At 35.9% G+C, this 20,931-nt stretch overlaps 1 protein-coding gene across 1 annotated transcript in view; it reads right to left on the bottom strand.

The window, feature by feature from the left end:
- The window catches only part of LOC145673309 (vesicle-fusing ATPase 1-like), a 154,656-nt gene that overhangs the window by 57,665 nt on the left and 76,060 nt on the right, over window positions 1-20,931 (bottom strand). The window contains exons 3-4 of the mRNA XM_081742901.1: window positions 15,754-15,975; window positions 10,343-10,488 (exon numbers count right to left, since the gene is read on the bottom strand). Coding sequence (XP_081599027.1) covers window positions 10,343-10,488; window positions 15,754-15,975 — 368 coding nt within the window. The remainder of the gene's footprint in view (window positions 1-10,342; window positions 10,489-15,753; window positions 15,976-20,931) is intronic.

The following is a 20,931-nucleotide window of genomic DNA, read 5'->3' as shown; positions in this document are numbered from 1 at the left end:
GAAATCTGCACATCAAGAGCTTCGTTTCGGGTGGTTCTGTACATTCTTGAAATTTTTCAGTTAAGTTTTAACTTTCATATACTGTACATTGTATGAATATTTCGAACAAATTTTTCACTGATTGATCACATATATAATAATCTGTTACCACCTACCAGATGCTTCGGATCTGCAAAATCGGTAAAGCTCCAAATTCTGTAATGCATTGACTGTTCTTTAAGCTTGTTCAGAAACGGGAAAGTATCGAATTTTCTGTTCGTGGATAATATACGTAATAGACGGTACATCTGAGCGTATGGTTTCCTAGGCTGTAGAATATATAACCACCATCACGCTTTACCCAGTCTTGAAGGTTTCTGAATTTTTAACAAGAAAATTCAACATATCGTTACGAAACTTTTTCTTTTTTTTTTCTTTTTCTTTTTCTTACAAAAAAAGAAAATTTATGGAATACATTTAAAAAGAGTGGAAGAATCAATCACTGTTCCAATTCACAAGAAAGACGACAAAATTGATTGTAATAATTATCGAGGCATTTCTCTTAACATTATATTAATAAGGTTGACCCCATACGCAGATTAAATTATTGGAGATTATCTGTGTGGATTTAGTCGAAATCGACCAGATATTTACCATTCGACAAATACTCGAAAAGAAATGGGAATATATTACCCAGCACATGAACTGTTTATTGATTTTAGAAAGGCTTACAACACGGTTACGAGGGAAACATTGTACAACATTCTAACAGAATTTGGAATACCAAAAAAGCTAGATTTATTAAGGGTTTAAATAAATCCCAGAGTAAAGTCCGAGTAGAAAAATGCGAGCTTCCACGTCGAGATTGGCCTGAAACAAGGATATGTGCTATCGCCGTTATTATTCAGCTTTGTTCCGGAGTACGCTACAAGAAAAATCAAAGATAGGAACCAGGGCCTAGAGTTGAATGTTATTCAGCAGATTATGGAGTATGCTGATGATGTAAATCTGATAGGAGAACAATCGAAAGACATGCAGAGGCCTTATTAAACGCTTGCAGGGACATGAATAAATGCAGAGAAATCTAAATACAAGGAAGTTCACAAGGATCGTAATACGGCAAATTCTGAATGCGTTAAAATATCAATTATTACTTTCGACACAGTGGACACTTTCAAATATCTTGGATCAGTATTACCAGACCAAAATCATACCCACAAATAAATTAAATGTCGACTGAAAGCAGGAAATTCTTGTTATTATTCAGTTCAAAATATTTTGTCGTCGCGAATTCTGTCAAGGAATTTAAAGCTTAAAAAATATAAAATTATAATCATGCCTGCTGTGCTTTATTGTTGTGAAACATGGTCGCTTACGCTGAGGGAAGAATGAAAACTGAAATTATTGAGCATAAAATTCTGAGACTAATATTTGGACCCCAAGAGGAAGGGGATGGCGGAAACTTCATAAGGAGGAACTACATAATTTATACGGTTTACCAATCATCGTTAGAGTCATCAAGTCTAGGAGGCTCAGGTGGGCAGATCATGTAGCCAAAATGGAAGAAAGTAGGAACGGTTTCAAAGTTATGTCCATTAGGAAAACCTAGGCCCAGATGGGAGGACAAGATTAGGATGGATCCAGCAGAAATAGGAATACAGATTAGAAACTGGATTGAATTGGATAAGGACAGAAGTCAATGGAGAGCTTTTGTGGCCATAGAGAAAGAGAGAGAGAGAGAGAGAGAGAGAATACATTTAAGTTAAGCACAATTGCACAACAAACATCAGTGAGTGGTTAGCTTTCGCGCTTCTATCGTGAAGTCCGGGATTCAACCTCGCATTCGATCATTTTGACAAAAGTTTTTCTTAATTCCATCTGTGAATGTAGAGATAGTGCGTGTACTGTCAGTCCTAGCCGACTTCCTTTTTAATTGTTTTTAAATCTTTGTTATTACTAATTACCAGCAGTGATGGATTTGCGAAGAGAGTTAGGGTGGGGATGTCTTTTGGATTGAAGCCTCTACCCCGAAATTACGGAATTTCTAAAACAAACTAAATATTAGTTTTGTTTTTATTTATAAACTTCAAGCTGTCCTCAAATAAAAAATTAGGAATTTTTAGAAAAACTAAGCATTAATAAGAAAATCCCCTCCCAAAATACTTTTCTAAATCCGCCACTGATTATCAGTATAAAATGGTCTTCAAGGTTGTATCTGGAAGATTATAGCTGAATATACAAACGAAACGAAACATTTGTTATGCCTGTACTCATAAACTTAAGCTCCTCTTAGATAAAAGTTAGGAATGTATAGAAAAACCAAACATTATTCAGAAAAACCCCTCCCACATATTTTTCTAAATCCGATACCGATTATTTCTATCAAATGGTATTCAAGGTTGTGTCCGGAAAATTATTGTTAAATCATTGCACAGCTACAGTATAACGAAAATGTGGAAGTACGCTCTAACAGATATATTGAAAATCGTACGGTCTGATGGATATATTGAAAAACATAAGTTTAATTATGTGCTAGAAGCTAGAGTACTAAGCTCTAAGAAGTGAAACACGGATGACTAAAAAGAAATGATCTAGAGAAGAAAAATGTCGATAATTCAGAAGTTAAAATAAAGTTAAATAGCTTCTAAAATTGCCCTCAAATACTATGTACTTTATGTTTACTTTAATTCATAAACCATGTGCTCCATCTATCATGATGGTGAATTCCAGAGCGAAATATGGCATTCAGGTCATGGAATCATATTTAACTTTAGAGTATACTATAAGAAAGCTATTTAAACAGAAAAATCATGGAAATGAAAAAAGCCAAAATTTCCAAAATTCTCTTTTTTTCCCCAAAAAAGCCGGTTTTTTATGTGCAAAAAAACATCGATTCAAAAAAACCGGCTTTTTTGCATCTCTACATAAGTGTAAAAGACATCCCATCCTTGGTCTTTAAGTCTGTGAAATATCAATGAAAACTAATGATACATAAAATAGATATCCACATTTATAACCACTCCGTGACTATTAGCCCACCCATACTATCAACATTAAACTTCTTTCTAAAGCTTTTTTGGTCGTTGAGCATTAAACTATTAGTTTATTTATTGATTGAAACCTATAGGGTAGATACCCTATACGTAAGTGTCATTAGACTTACATTTGTACCTCGAAGAATCCTATTGTTAGTGAATCATTCCGACCAGCGCAATGGTCTTTGTTTCCACCACGTCCGCTAAAGTAATTTGATAACTGGTCATATGTCTATATATTTAATCAATCTTTTAGATGTTTTTACAAACCAATATAAAATATTCAAGAATATTCTTCCGATCATTTCCTAACACTAGTGGAAAAAAATGTAAACATACATCAGATGTTATTAAATTCTGAAATTGTAAAGTACACTAACAAAGTAAATTTTCTTTCTTCCGTCATTATAATTTGAATATTAGGCGTCGCAAACAATGGTTCGAAATTCTACTGTGGATTCTTTTCATTCTTGATGCAATATGAGTCATTCTTTTGTGCGTGTTATGTGCGAGAAGCGGAAAAAATCCGCCCCACTTTGCTTGTGTTGAACACGTCACCATAGCAACAGAGTTTAGGCTGCGCCCTATCTTCCCTTTCTCCACGGTCCCGCTTGCCGACCGAAACTGATTCTTTCCATCAGTCACGAAAAATGTATGATTTCATTGTACGTAAGGAAAGGAGTTTAAAGGGCTGCACTGTGAGTCAGACGATCGCTCATGAAAAGAGCCAAGAAAAGCACTTGAACAGACAATATCACTCAACGTGACTGGATATCAATCAGACTTACACACTGCTTATTAAAATTACTAAAATTTTTGATCGGTCGTTCCTCATTTGTATACAGAAATAAATGGCCATACATTTTTACATAATTATTTTTCTTCGTATTAATTGGGAAAGCACGTGACTTTGTGACTACATTACAGAGCCGCTCCTGACAGAAAGAGAATGAAAATACTGACGCGGGTTCACCAAATAGGGAGATAATGGACAAGTAATTAGCTTGCCCAGGTAGTATCCTGTTTTTCACGTTTTTCCTGTTATAACGTTATTTATATTTTCCTTTAATTCTGACGCCAGTTGAAGGAGGCTTAAGTACTTTCAAACGTGAAGATCTGGATAATTTAGTACTTAGTTAGAAGCATTTTATTAGCAAACGCAGACATTTGTGACCCGTAAAATAACTTTGTATGCCCAAAGTAACAGTTCGTCGTTGACAGTGTCGAAACCATGTTTGAGTGCTTATTTTCATTAAGTTTTGTGTGTTATTCTCGGACTGAAGGGTTACCAAAAAATAAGTAAATAAAATAAACATGTTAAAGTTTACAATAGCTGCTAAAGAAGTTCACCTGGTGCAACACTGCAAAGAAGAAATAAAGAAGCGAACTCTCTTGTATACACATCCTATCCGTCGATGCATGTTTCAAGAAACTATTTTGTGAGGTTATCTTAAACTCATATTTTCAACTGAATTCATCAACTGTCTTTCACAGTCTCATTCCCACTGATTTATATTACATTTCATTAATCTAATTTAATTTCAATAATTTTAATATTAATTTAATTCAATAATTCCAGAAAAACTTTTTAATAAAACATAATTATTCCTTTTATCACAAATGTATACAACAATTGCTCTTAAATTCCTTTAGGGAAACTACAAAACCTTTACAACAAACTTCCTAACCCATAGAGCAATTCAACATACATAGTAAATAACAACGGACAATATGTTACTTGAGAAAAGGCACGTGCAACTTCCCCGTACACTTGATGCCTTCTCTTAGGTTCATGTTCAGCAATTTGTATCATGTGGATAATAGACACTGGGACATCGCTAGGAAATCTAGCAGTAAAAGCGAATGCCTTAAGTAGTCGTATTCTCGGGAGTTCCCATACTTGCAGAAGACATTGGAGATGATAATATCTTCGAATATTAATACTTTGACACATTTTCGTTTAGTTTCTCTAATAATCCGATTTTCAACGAACTTAAAAAGTTCGTTACTGAATTCTCTATGTCTCTGTCTGTCTGTGTCTGTCCGTTACTTGCAGAGGCGGAGCCAAGACAAGGCCTGGGGGTCCAGGCCACCTTGCTCAAATTCTTGGCCCCCTAGTGGCCCCACACACACAAGTGAAACTACTACCGAAATATATCTTGACAATAGTTACCAACTGCAGAATAACGTATGTTGCAATTGTCTGCGTTCGGAGTAAAAAGCTCCAGGCTCGTTTTTGTTTGTAGTACACAAGATCTAATTCATCGAAATCTGTAAGGTGCATGTATTGACCTCACTATCTGTATGTTCGTTTTAACCTCTGTTCCTTATCTGGTTAACTTTTTTGTTTTGAACAAAGAACCAGAAAAAGAAAAAGCCAAATCAGTCGGCATTCTCATTCGCTTCGATGTTGAGTCATACTAAAATAAGAGATACTTACTTACAAATAGCATGCAATGCAGTAAAACATTACATTTGTGTTGGGCGAAAGAAGTTTTCGTACACTAAGTAATTAATTTCTATTGATTATGGTAACATAGAACAATTGCATATAATTCATTAAATAATTTAGTATTATTATCAAATAATATAGAACCGTCTTGTTTAATATACAGTAAAAAGAGAGCAGAAGTTATTATTATTTCTGTCATTCTCTCTGTTGTTTGTATCGCAATCGTTCGAGAAAATTAAGATATTGAATACTTCTAACACCTATTATTTGCTACTGATACTGGTTCTTCTCGATTACCTTCTGGTCTTGTCTCTAGTACGTCTATTTTCCTAACGCTCTTAGCCGTTGGCAACTCAGTAGAAACCTTCTGCTGCGATGTTAACAAGCGATCTCCAAGGAAAACGGAGTCAGCGCTTAGTGGACCTATACTACTAACCAAAGCCCGGGAAAATGAGGCTAACAAAAATCAGTTATTCTTAATAAATAAATCATTCAGAAGTGCAGTGTCCGGAATGGGACTGACGGTTTTTAAAAGTGTATAATTTAATATGGTTAGAGATACAGAAGAAAAAAATAAATACATTTTAAAGGAGAACTCAAAAAGTTTATTTCGTCTTACTTACAAGTCATTCTAACTCAGTGTAACTTCACATGAGCTCCATTTGTAACTTAGAATATCTAGCCTGAACTCAATCTCTCCCCACGTATTCTGTAACATCTGAGGTGTTATTGAAGCAATCGCAAGTCCTGGGGGGTAACATCAGGAGAGCGTGTAGGCCATACCCATTGCGCTTTTTCGACTGCCGAAGCCATTTCTGTTTATCGGCGATACTAGCGCCGTCACCGGTATTTGTTCAAGAATTAAAATTTGCTGAACAAAACTTTTTGAGTTTTCCTTCAATATGAATGTTCTTTTCTTCTGTATCTCTGACCGTATTAAAACTATACACTTTTGAAAACCATCAGTCCCATTCCGGACACCCTGTATTTTCTTTTAAACGATTTTAACTGTAGCTTAATCCCAAAACTGTTACTACTGGAGAAATTCCAAAATTTATTACAGAGCCAGTGCTACAATCTCCTGATTACTAACTATCAAGTAAGATATCAAAATGATACAACTTGGTCGCGGCAGTAATGCTATTTTGTGTTAAACTGGAAAAACTGAAATGAAATCTTAGAGTTTTACGTCCCACGATTATGCCGGTTAGGCTAAAGGAGACGGTGATGATGAGAAATGAATGAAGTGGGAGGAAACGGGAGAACCCCGAGAAAACCCACGAGCACGGTGTTTATCCATCACGAAGTCCACACGGCGCGAGCTGGGATCGAACCAAGAACTCCAAGCACCGGAGGTGAACGCTCGACCACTGAGCCACCGCGCCTCCTTGTGTACAAGTGGTAGTTACTCGTGTGGCTAGGTTGTATTATCCCGTTATCTGATGTTTAGTAATCAGAGTTATCAGGAGTTTATGGGATTGGTCCACAGATATTCCATTCAGTAAGTTCAGTCAGTGATTACCCATTTTTATCACAGATTTATATTTGTTCTTCGTCAAAATATGCATTTCTGAGAAAATTAAGCAATAAGCATTTCTGAGAAAGTTACATTGTAGGAATTTTGCAGAACAGTAAATCAGTGATGATATGAATTTTCAACAGGATATACTAATTAATGTCCTTCCTTCAAATCTAATCTCAAAACTAACAATAATAATTTAGCATCGACTACAGGATAATAGCGTTAAGTTATTTCGACTACATTTGAATTTATTTTAAGGCTTTGAAACATCCGAGACTCAGAGGATAGAAATGAATCAATAGGGTCATGAAAATTTCCCTAGTGACACAGAGGAAGAATCTGGGTAATCTCCTCGGTCGAAATATTTGCCCACGAGCGATCGATCATTCCATCTTTCGAATTTTTATCTGATGTTCTACCGCTGAGCTTTGGCCATTCGGTGTGGGTGTGAAGTGTTTGTGTATTAGAATTCATGTCAAATTCTAAAACCTAGTGAAGGTAAACAAACGAAATAAGTAAAAAGGCCACATATACTTGTTTTGATGTAAGGAGTTCCGATTGAAATGTCTTTTCTAACACTGTTTGATATTAGGGAAAGAAAACCACACTTACTCCTTTTGCTTTGAAGAGTGTTCACTTAATCATTCTAATATAGTAAAGGCACATTCATTACTCAGTTTTAGAGCTCAAGGATAAAAGTAACCAAAAATAACCGAACTACAGCCAGATCAAAACAAGATACTGCAACCGGGGCAGTTGCCCCGGGTGCCCGCAAATTAATTTGTGTGTTTATTGGTGTAGATGTAGATGAAGAGGATGCTAATCGCAAAATTTGCCCTGTGCACCAAATGTCTAGTTTCGTCACTGATTATGCTACCATATTTTTAGAGGTAAAATCGGGACATTTTTTTCTGAAATATTAAGAATACATGATAATTATTGGCAGTTTACTTTAAAGTGAAACTTAAGCTTCAAGAGCAAGGCTTAAAATTTAAAGTGAGCTGGGACGACAAATCAGTGTCCTGTTAAGAGTTCAGCTCCTGTTTCTGTGCGACGTTTGTCTCTTAAGAACATTTGTCTACGTCCATCACTTTTTACTTTATTATTATTAGTATTAATAGCTTTATCTACCAAACAATTATTTTTATTATTATGCGATATTAAACCAAATCTGGAACTTGTCATATTTATTTACTTCCATCATTCCATCCGACAAATTAGTGTGATCTGTACGAGAGGGAATGTTTCCGGGCTTGTAAAATTTGAGATGACTGCTGTCATGCTATAACTTTGAGCTTCGCCTTATCTCAAGTAGATGCATACATGTCGGAAGGTTTGATTCTTGTAGATTCACTAATTCAAACGGTGTCGAAGAGGAGGTCTGGAGAATGACTCTCAACGAACAACGTTCGAACAAATTTATCAAGAATGTTTGGAGATATGCAAAGAAAATAGTCTTGAAATTCCAGAGCCGGAAACAGATAGGAGTTCCTCGTGGAAACGAACTAGACATTCGCCATCGAAATATCACAAATTCATTTTGGATTAATCTCTTCCTTCATTGGAGGCAGGAAACGAATTTTCTAAAAATAATATGCTAAGAGAGATTTTTCTGCCTACAATTGATAAAGCAATCACTGAGAAGAAAAAACGCTTTGGATCATGTAGCAAAATCATTAGATCAATAACCACGCTACATCCAAAAAGTGAAAACTTTCTAAATTACAACATTGTGGACCTATGGCCCAGTATTATGGAAGTGATTTGGAAATGTTCAAATGTGAGCTCAAAATCCTCCCAAACACAAATAAGTTGTATGAAGATGGGAGAAAACAAAAGTTGATTCCTTGAATTTCATTGCTCTTTGCTTCTACAAAAACGCATTCCTAGAAACCTACAAGCTAGATATAATCTCTGTGACTATATTAGTTTCTGTGCTACATGTGAAAGGCTACTCTCAAGTTTGAAAAGATTAAAGACATATACGCAATTCAATGACTGATGATAGGTTGAAAAACTTAGGATTACTTTATATTGGGAAGAAAATTGCTAAATTGTTAGATCTTGAAGTTGCTGATAAGTGTGCTGCTGCCCACAAAAATAGAAAGATCCTCTTTTAAGGAGAGGCATGAACCTGTAAGTTATTTTCTTTACCTGTAAAAGTGTATTTTTCTGTTTCCACTTAAATCAACCAGCCACACATATTTTAAACGCAGTGATTACATAACTACTTACTTATATTAGAAATCAATTGTATCAATGTACCGTAGTTGTTTGAGGTAGTAAATTCTTACATTTTCACTGTAAAAAAGTAAAACATGAACAACAAAGATCAAAACATTTACCTTGAATACACACACACATTATATATATATATATGTGAATAAAAAGTTTCATTCATTGGAGATGGTCCCTTCAAAATTTTCTTGGGCCCATTATTGACCTCCCCCCTGAAAAAAATTCTAGCTACGCTACTGGTTATTTGCGATTTCTTCAATTTTGAACCCTGCATTCGATAGAGCATCAAAAACTATCTGAGAAAGTGATTAAATTTTTCGAGTCACACTTACCGTTCTCGAGATATTGACCAAAAAATGGCCGATTTCCAGAGATTTAAGAAGCCATATCTCGGGAACTGTAAGTCATAGAGGGATCATATTCGTGTTGATCAATACCTAAGAGAATGGTGAACATTTTGGTACCAAATCGTAACCGGTGGCCACTGTCCAACTGGCCACTGGTTTGGACATTGGCCAGTTGGCCACCAATTAATATCGGTACCAAAATGTTTACCATCCTCTTAGGTATTGATTAACACCAATATTATCTCTCTATGGCTTACCGTTCCCATGATATTGGCCAAAAATAGTTCCGATTTCGGGAGATGTAGGAGATATATTTCGGGAACCATAAGTCACAGAGAGATCATATTGGTGTTGATCAACATCTAAGAGGATGGTGAACATTTTGGTACCAATAGTAACCGGTGGCCACTGTTCAACTTGCTGCTGGCCAACTGGTCACCATTTCCCAGACATTGGCCAAATAATTTCGAATTTCGGGAGATTTAAGGAGCCATATCTCATAGACAGATGATATTTTGCGAATTTTTGCGAGAAACAGAAGGTGATTTACATGTAGAAACCATCACTGTTATCCTTCCTGCTCCATCTCTTCATTCTTTTTAAGTTCGTTCTGGCAATGCTTTTGGAACATTCTCAACTGGTTTAAATTTGCATTTCTAAATTACTACATGAAAATTACCATAGGTTTATCTGTTTAAATTAATAGAAAAAAGAAAACAATTACCTTCAAAGACTTTTAATAAGCAAACAGAAAAAGTAAAACAATTACCTTCAAGACCCTTGACAAGTAAACTCAATAGTTTCTTATCTTGAAAGCTAAAAACTAGCATCTGTCCAACAGTGAAAGCTTGTCCAGCAAACTGCATCACGAACTCCTTTGCCATAAGATTTGAATCATATGGTTCCAAAGTTGTGCTGAAAAAGCAATCACTTCAATTTTCTATGTTATTTTTTTAGTTAAAAAAATACATAACAAAATGCATACACAGCATATTGAAATATTTGTATTCTCCTTCTCAAATATCCTATGTTTAATAAAATATCCTATGTTTAATAAAATATCTTAAATTAATTAGAAAATAATTTTCACTTTAATACTGTTATTTAACTGTATTAGCCGTAATTCTGTTCGTTAACTGTACTAGTCGTAATTATACTTTGCACGGGGTTTCACGATTTCAAAATATACAACTTTGGAAGAATTAAAAAGTAGAAATAATGCAATAGCTGAACTGATTATTTAAATAGAACGTGATTATCTTATTATTACTAAGCCATTTTCATTGGGTAATTTTGTTCACTGTTGCTAATATTGATGCTGCACGCTTCTATTATATTACTGCTCACAAACACAGACAATGAAAATGAAATGAATGCTTTGAGTTTTACGTCCCACGGTTATGCCGGTTAGGCTAAAGGAGACGGTGATGATGAATAATGAATGAAACGGTGGAATGAAGAAAGTGGAAGGAAACGGGAGAACCACGAGAAAAACCACACACACGGTGTTTGTCCACCACAAAGTTCACTTGGCGGGGGCTGGGATCGAACCCGGGACCCCAAGCACCAGAGGTGAACGCTCTACCACTGAGCCACCGCGGATCCCAACACAGACAATGGTATGTGGTTTAAACAATATATTTAATCTCATTCGGCAACATTGTGGAACAATCCTACTTACATTGACATTATATTCATCTCAATGCAATGACAATGTGAAACTTTTGAAATCAGCGAATCGGACGGAATATTCTGATAAATAATGGTTGATTTTAACTTGTGACGTACATGGAAGTAATGTAAACATTAAATATAACAGTTACTCATTCCTTTACAGTACTGAATGCTCCTAGAAAGTAAAGCGTTTTCCTTTGGATTGGGCTCGATTAGAGTTTAGCGCTCCTTTCAACAGAAAGGTTATACGAGACATTGACCTACAGCTTATTGACAGTGGAATTCGAACCGTATCAGCTCCAGCCGGAAATCGAAACCAGTATTCTGCGCCGAGTGTCTGCCTTTGGTACGTGGATTGCAAATTCGATGCCCGGGATTCGAGAAGCACAATTTTCCGATATTGACACAGCGCATAGGTAACTACTAGGCGAACTACTTGACATAAGAAACAAAGAACTTCGGTCTAAAAAGCCCGAAAAATAATGGAGCTAACTGTTGATGCGCTGACTACATACAATGTACAGTGAAACCTGTCTATGTTGGCCACCATCGGTTCCATCGAAAAGTGGCCAACTTAGACAGGTGGCCAACTTATAGAAAATAAGTGTTATTTGAAGTATAATAAGTGTGAGTATTTTTAGAATAGGATTTCTGGTATTACTTTGTTGTAAAATTTTAATAAGCAATAGCACGACAGCTACATATAAATAATGTATGTAGAGTAATCATAAAAATATACAATACTAGAAAATATTACTATAGTATGTTTAATATATGTGCATACCATTCCCTTCCTGGAGAAAGGTATGCACATTGGTACATTGGATTATTCGGATTGAAAACATAATAACACAAACAACCATAAAATAAAAACGTATGTACGCAGTTTATTGAAATTGATATTGTAGCACACTGAGTTATTCAGATAGAAAACAAGAAAAGCTAAGTTATAAATTGGGAAATTCATATGCAATTTATATGACTTATTTTCAGTTGTTACTGAATGGTGGTTCATTCTAGACGTATTTGTTTTATTCTTTTTGGTAGATTCTAATATTGTAGTTAACTACCTCTTGTTAATGAGCTACAAGTGTTTTGCTTGGAGCAAAAGATGTTTTGAGAAAATCTTGAGGGAATTCATATCTCAAAAACTCCGCTATTTTTTGACAAGCCGACAGGTGCCAATAGTTGACAATTGAGATGGTTAGTTTTAACCTTCAGAATTTTCTGGAATTACTAAAGCTCTCTGCTGATGAGAGGAGCTGATATAGCTAATGGCTTTACCAAAACAGACAGGGTAAACAAATACCTACAACCATTTCCTGAATTCCTGTACGTGCTTTTTCTTATTCACATCTTCCTTCATTACCCCTTTATGAGGATAGTGTTTTGGCCATTGACCTCCAAGAACAAATCGTGCGAATTTATTCTTCTTTGTGTCCAGTCACAAATACAGAACATCTGCCTCTCATATGGGAATAAGAAATAGTTAAGAAAAATGTCAAAACGGTATTTTGCGTGGCCAAGATATGCAGGTAAATTTATCATTATCATCATAGGATAAACATTGCTTCAGTGTGGCCAACTTCCAAGATAGACAGGTGGCCAACTTATAGAGTAGTAAGTAACGAATGTCTTATGGGAAAATGCAGGTTCAAGACGAACTAGGCCAAGATAAGCAGGTGGCCAACTTAGAGAGGTAGCCAAGTTGACAGGTTTCACTGTAGTTAGACACATATTGCCTTATGCAGTCATTTTGAAATATGTTTAGCGTCATACTAAAGGCCTGACTACTGCAGGAAACATATGTTAGTCTGACTCTTTAGTATGTCACTAATCACACGTCAGAACAACTCTGAATAAGGCCCACACTATCTGGCTGGTCACAGTTCTTTGTACGTCGAAGCACCAAGCAGTTTTAGTTTTGATTTTAGTTAACTATTCTGTGCTGAATTGGACAAGCAGAAGTATGTTTACTAGTTGGAGTGAAAGGATAATAAAATGAAATCAAATCAATTCTTACGTCCCACGTTTATATCCTTAAGGCTAACGGAGACAGGTGGTACATGATTATGAAAGGAATTGTGGGAATGAGAATGTGAGAGGAAACGGAAGAACTCTGAGAAGACTCAAAGACACGATATTTTCCATCAAACTCTCGTGTCGCGGCTTCAAAAAGGGACAGGAGAGCACTCTATCACTGAGTCATCGTGTTCCCTTAAGAGGTGTAAGTAGATAATAATAATATAATTCAAACTGACAGCGAGAATTCTATTTTAATAAATGGCATAGCTTTCACGTTCTGAGATTTCACTGACGCAGTTACCCTACAGCTTTAACAATGTAGTTTGAAGAAAAGATTAAAACTTCTTGACCGTCAATTAGTTAAGGCTTTTCTTTTACTGACGTGTATGAATTCTTTCTAGGGAATTTTGGGTTTAATATTAAAAAATTATTCGTATACAAAATATCTCAAATAACAAACTGTAAAAGGAAAACTTCTTTTTCAATCCTATCCTAAATGATTATGTCATTTCTTTTTTGTCTTATGGCGGTGACGTCAGCGCCTTGCGGGTGTCTAACAACCGCTACTGGGATAAGAACTGTTTTCCGCTCGAACAAAGAATAACACTTAACATGCTTTTCAATCTCTGAAAGGAATTATATATATATATATATATAAGTTCCTAAGAGAAATGTATAACTAAGAGCTTCTAAGATAAAGCAACTAGTACCCTCGACGATTTTGTCGAATTTTATCAGCATTATACGTAAAAAGTTTTTAACGTTCGATATATTTGTAAACTGTAACTAATTTCTTAACACTTTAAATTCATTGACATTTCAATGATTTGCAAAGTTTCCCATTTTTCATGAATAACTGAAAAGGCAAAATTTGAATAATAATAATAATAATAATAATAATAATAATAATAATAATAATAATAATAATAATATGTACAAGTTACTAATATGAAAGTACATACGAGTTTTGATCATATTATCCTTGGCTTTATAATATGTCATATTGACGTTATGTCAAAATGGCATATTTCTCAGTTCTAAAAATAACCTAAGAAAATTATTCCGTAACAATTTATTAAAGACAATAAGAGCACACCATGTGAATTTTACACGGAAGTATTCGTAAATATATATTTCGCTATGTTTATGTCTATTTTGTGTTTTGTGGTGGGTTCTTATCCCTAAAATTTCATTTTTAACTTCAATAAATAACCGTGAAATTGAATTTTAGGTAGAAAGTGAAAATCGAACATTTTAAATTCCTAACAGGGTAAGCTCGCACGGTAACTTGCCGAATTGAACCAATTTTAATATTACACGTGTGCTAACTCAACAACGACAAACATTGGTAAATCAATACAATTCACGTCTTTCTGAGTTGAATTTATCTTCGTTTCCTACTAAGGTGCTGATTTTTTTATTTGCACTTAGTCAAGTTTCAGAACTATGCTTATATGAAAAAGGATACCTCTATAAAATAGTCAGGTATACCAAAGAAACGAAGAAGAAGAAGAAAGAAAAAACATTATTAAATCTCAAATGAGTAAATTTCTCGCTGCTATCTAAGTGATAAAACTGAAAAGAGATTTCAAACATTTTACGATGCTGCTGAAAAAATAAAAAAGCCAAATGGCTTAGTTTTTATAATTAATTTACTGAGCATTTTCAGTTTAAAACTTATCTGTCCGGCATGCAAGAGTATTAGTGTAAAATCAAGTCACAAACGGGAGTGCACGTCATTGTTCAAAAGTATTATCCGTTAGCTATTCTTGCAGACTACAATGTGCCTAACTTAATTTGGTTGTTCTGTACACGACAAAAACAATTCGACAGCCTTTGGAAATCAACTCGCTGCCTACAGTTCTCCCATGAGCACATTTTTCATCTAATCCAATATTTCCAACAATGGCCCATGAATCGCAAGTAGCTCATGAGGTATTGCAATTATTATTTCAATTTTGTGTGTCTATAAATCCAAATTTTTCCAAATTTGCAGAATCCAATTTGCCGCAACTGGCAGACATCACACTCGCCACATTCACCTGTAGAAATGGTCTTGTATTGCGCCTACACATTTCTTTGTAGTGAACTTTGCCACTGCTCTCATCGGGAATCAAATCCAAGTTTGCTCCGATAAAAATAGGAATGCAATCCAGTTATAAACGAGCTCTACCAGTAAGGAGACATGAATGTTAACTCTAGAGATTTACTACAAATACATGTTTAGAACCACCAACGAACAATTTATTTAGGAAAATTTCCAAGGATGAATTAATACATAACATTTTTCGGATTTTCTTAATTTTATATTTTAAATAAAATATACGCACACATATTAAGTACAAACTAAATCAAACATACTGAGAGTACTGCAATTAAATCTCATTAAACAAAGGCCTGGAGTGTAAACTCTACTTTTAAGGATTAGTTGGCTCACTTTTTCGAAAAGTTGTACATTTTAAGAAACTTGAAAATACTTACCTCTTTTTCTGCAAGAAGTCTACTTCCAGCGACATCGTTGCAAGAAATTCGTTAGAGTTTGGATCAAAGTGATAAGGGGTTACTTGAATTTCCTGATTGAGTGATAACGTAGCCCATTTTCTCTGGGGCAAACTGAAACCAATTGTGTGGGGCGCAATTTCACTGTGAAACTTGATCGTAAACAGATAACTTTGGCCAGGACCAGTTGACACATCAATATGCCTGCAAGAGAGAAAAAATAATCTTAAATTTTACCATTATAATTCAATGAATTAGGTAAATTACGCACAGACTCTAAGGAAACATCACCACTATGAAAGAAATATCAATACAACTACCGTAGGTTTTTTTTTTTTTTTTTTTTCGTAATGACACAACTCAGTCATCAGAACCTAGAGAAATTACACTGGTCGGCATGAAAATCATCCCACGAGGGTGAAAGGATGTACCGGATAGATTTCGAGACGCTGATTACGAATATTTCATCGAGAAAGTACCCGAGTTTTTTTTTTTTTTTTGGGGGGGGGGGTTGCTGTTTCCATAATTGACAGAAAAATCGTATTTTTCATATTTAATATGTGTTTTCCGTGTAGGGATGTGCATGAGACGAGTCGAGACAGGATTTTCCTGACAAAATTCGAGTCGAGACACTTCTCTTCCAATAGTGAAATATACATTTTTCGAGTCGAGACATCACTTTTACAACACATTTTCGAGACGAGACAGCCACAAAGCTTGTCTCGTGCGTATCCCTATTTCCGTGTTTGGAATGCATAATTCTGAATTTTTACGAGGGTGAAAGGGTATGCCGGATAGATTTCCAGAAGCTGATTACGAATATCTCATCGAGAAAGTTCCAGCACTTTTTTTTTTTTTTTTTTTTTTGCGGGGTGCTGTTTCCATAATTGACAAAAAAAATCGTATTTTTCGTATTTAATATGTGTTTTCCGTGTTTGGAGTGCATAATTCTGAATTTTTATCTTAACCCAAGAATTGTTACTAGGCTATATCGCAGGAACATTCTTTTCTCTAGCTCACGACCCCCGGAAACGTACCCCTCTCCTTGGGTTGCAGATTTATTGTCGTTCCACACTCATACACTAAAACCTAGACGTTATTGACGGAGAAAGGTTTCGTAATCAACTTGCGATCATTCGTCGGCTCCCTTTTGTCTAGACGACAGATTGTTGAAAAAATGGCGCCAAGACATACAGTGACTCAAAAAAGTATTCATACACCCAAAAATTTCGTCGTGGGTGAGTTATATGAGAGAGCAGAAAATTAAAAGTTACATTGAAACAAAGAGATGGAAGAGTACTAACAGTTGCATGAGTTGAAAATCTGCCAAGACTATAAGGAGACGAATACAATGCGAATCACTTAATTATGATACTCAAAAAAGTATTCATACAGAGGGACTGTCATTCTGTTCTGTGCCTTGAACACTTGTACTGTTCAACTCGAGCAACCGTACTGTACCTGCATTGTCCGTTACCTGCAGCTCATTGCATGTGTGTCAGTCTGCTCTTGTTGAGAGTGCTAGTAGTCAAAATGGGGAGCAAGAAAAGTGAACTTTCCTTGACGCAACGTGATGGGGGTTGTTTCTCTTTATAAAGAAGGTAGGAGTTATCCTGAAATTGCAAAAACTCTCTCAATTAGTTTTGGCACTGCAGTTCCATCATAAAGAAGTATAAAGAAACTGGAACAACATATAATAGACGAAGATCAGTACGCCCAAAAGTGCTTAAACGCAGCGGCCAACGGAAAGTGGTCAGTTTAGCACGCAAATCACCCTTCAGAAGTGCTGTGTCTTTGGTTGAAGAAATCGCGTCAACATCTATTTACAGTGTGAATCCTCAAACTATACGAAATGTACTATATAGTGCCAATTTTCATGCTAGGAAAGCCAAAATTAAAAACATACATCTCAGAAGTAAACCGACAAAAGAGCCTAAAGTTTTGCCAACGAATACCATACTGAACCTAACGAATTTTGGGATACTGCTGTATTTTCCGATGAATCGAAGTTAAATATATTCGGATCAGATGGCAAAAAATGGGTATGGTGAGAACCAAACAATGAATGCAATCGCAACATATTATCCCTACAGTAAAACACGGAGGAGGAAGTGTGATGGTTTGGGGATGCATGACGTCTTCTGGAGTGGGAAACTTAGTTTTTATTGTAGGGGTCATGGATGCTAATAAGTATATTAGTATGTTGCGCCTTAACTTATCAAACAGTGCACAGAAGTTGGGTCTTGAAAGTCTTTGTTTTCCAACAGGACAATGACCCTAAGCACACCGCTTTGAAAATTAGGGAATTGTCACTGTACAACGCTCCATAACGGCTTCTGACTCCTCCACAAGGCCCAGATGTCAATTCTATCGAACACTTGTGGGATTATCTCGACAACACCACCAGTACAGAAACGCAGTCCTTCGAGCAAGTTAGAACTACAAAAGATATTTTTAGACGAGTGGTCTAAGATTTCCCCAGAAATGACCAAGACGCTTTTTCGGTCCATGCCAAGGCGTATCGAGGCAATGATTTGTTTTAAAGGTATGCATACAGAGTATTAAAAACATGATTTTCTGGTATGTATTGTTAGATCTCGTCGAGATTTGTAGTTCATGTTGCTGTATGAATACTTTTTTGAGTTGAGAAAGTACATTTATTTATTTTTGTCATCTAAATATTTCTTCTTTTGACATTTTTTATACAAACAAACATAATAAATTATGTACATTTTCAGATGATTGTAACATTGTTTCTATTTAACCTTTATATATAATCCTACGTCAAAAACTTTGTGTGTATGAATACTTTTTTGAGTCACTATACACCACGTTCTCCCGTGAAACAAATATTTCAGTTTCGAGTTGATCTTCGTGTTAGAAAGTGGTGTTACGCTGTGTCTGTGTATACCGTAGGTGAAAAATATTTTTGCGTGAAATATTGGCGTTTGTGTTAAACAAACATGCCGAGAACTTGCAACAATTCGACAGATTCATTCTGCTACATATGTGGGAAAGTGATTTTCAAGGGATAAAGTAGGCCATTGTGACCGTTCCTGAAGACAGCCTACCATCTGTACTTCGGGTGTAAAATCGGCGACCAGGATCACGTTTGGGCTCTGAAACAAAGTTGTAACTCGTGTGCGCGTACTCTCACAGGATGATTATAAGCAGGGTTTGAAAAAACCCGGGCTTTTTTGAAAAAGCCCAACCCACCTGGGCCCATATCGGTTTTTTCGGGTATTTTCGGGTTTAATTGTGCTTTTTCGGGTTTAATCGGTTTTTTTTCCAAATATTTCAATGTCTTTGGGGTAAAAGTGTTAAAATGTGATTTATATTTCAAGATTGTCATTGTCACAACTTGCAACAATTTTCTATTCGCTGCTGTTTTGAAAAAAATGGTCGCCAGTTTGAAATTTTACGCTCAATCGCCGAGAAAATCTATACAGCAAATTTAGCATATCTCGTGCTTCCACCGTCAAAATTTCAACTAAAAAGACTGAAAATTGCTCTTCGTAGCGTGGATACTCACTGGTTTGAAAAAATGGCCGCCATTTCGATATTTTACGTTGGTATGCCGCCAAAATCTATACAAGAAATTTACAGTGTCTCGTGCTTGTACTCTAATCTAAAAATTTTAACTTAAAAGGCCGAAAGTTGTACCCTGTAGTGTGTGTGGTAGAGGCAGACAAACGAGTTGAGTTTGTGTTTAACGTCTCTTTCAGCAGTGAGGCTATATGAGGCGGGACCTACTGATTAAGCTGGAATCCAAACCACATGAGCTCCCTCCGGGAAGCAAACCTGGGTCCCACGTCGAAGACGCGTACATTAACCGGATAGCCTGAAGGAGCTCGGCAGACAAACGAACAAATGTAGATCAACTCATCCAGAAGCCTGACTGACGTTCGCCAAGTATGAATACTAAAAGGGGTCTATAATTTAAAACAAAGATACAATTCATGTTGTATGAAATAAATAAATGGTTTAAAATGTCTTATATGAAATTAACATCTTACAGCGTAAATGAACTTGCCATATTTTCTCCATGAGAATACGGAACAACTCAGATTCCCCTCCGCCCCCACAATGCAATGAACTGTAGTTTGGTTATGAACAAAAGTATAATAGGCCGCGGTGGCTCAGTGGTAAACCGTTCACCTCTAGTGCATGGGGTTCTTAGTTCGATCCCAGCTCGCGCCAAGTGGACAAACACCTTGTGTGTGGGTTTTCTCGGGATTCTTACGTTTCCTCCCACTTTCTTCATTCCGTCATTTCATTCATTTCTCATCATCACTGTCACCTTGAGCATAGCAGGCATAACCGTGAGACTAAAAGATTTCATTTTATTTAATTTTCTTTCAAGAATATAATAGACGAAAGTTCACTAAGCAGCAGCTGCTTTTCTCTGTTCGTATCCTGCAATTAATTGTACAGACTGAAGATGCTTAAAAACTTAAGATATGCTATTAAAATGCTTTACAGGAAAACAATACGCAAATTATTTAAATCAGTGGTACAATCTACCTTCAATATTCTTCGCGCGTTTAGCAATATTTATTTACATGGCTGTATTTGCCAAAATTACGTTCGTCAGTTTAATCTGATGAAAAGCTGATTTTTCTCCTTGTGTCGTATGTAATTGTCAGGACCAGATTTACATATTTCTAAGACCTGGACCAAAGCACCATTCTGTGCCCCTAGCCTCTGAAAAAGATTATAATTCTTGTTAACTTATCTAATGTGTTGCTGGAGAAAAGTTCAGTCATCTTCCCTGTGTTTGTAAATGTAAAAACACTCAAAGCCATTCCTTTATTATTTTTTTTTTTTCCCAGAGTGTATTCGAGTTTCCATCAAGTGCAATGGAAAAAGTAGCATTGCAAATTTCGCTCGCTATCAAATCGAACATGATGGTGTAATAACTTCCTCGAAACTGTTGCATGCAACAGCGTACTGTTCATTCACTAATTACAGGATTCCCAGCCAATGTCAGAATTTTTTGTTACACTTTTCGAATAAGCTGATATTGATATCAGAAATGGAATGGAGTTAAAATACGAGACATTTCCCTGTCCCGACTAAATTTACGGAGACGCGGAACACGGGTCCAAAGCGGGACTGTCCCGTTGTTTTCGGGACGTATGGCAGGCTTAAGCGCAAAAT

Source organism: Thermobia domestica, chromosome 16 (genome assembly GCF_964235325.1).
Source record: "Thermobia domestica chromosome 16, izTheDome1.hap1.1, whole genome shotgun sequence".
NCBI lineage: Eukaryota > Metazoa > Arthropoda > Insecta > Zygentoma > Lepismatidae > Thermobia > Thermobia domestica.
The sequence above is the reverse complement of the archived record's forward strand: the minus strand, read 5'-3'. Positions and strand labels throughout refer to the sequence as shown.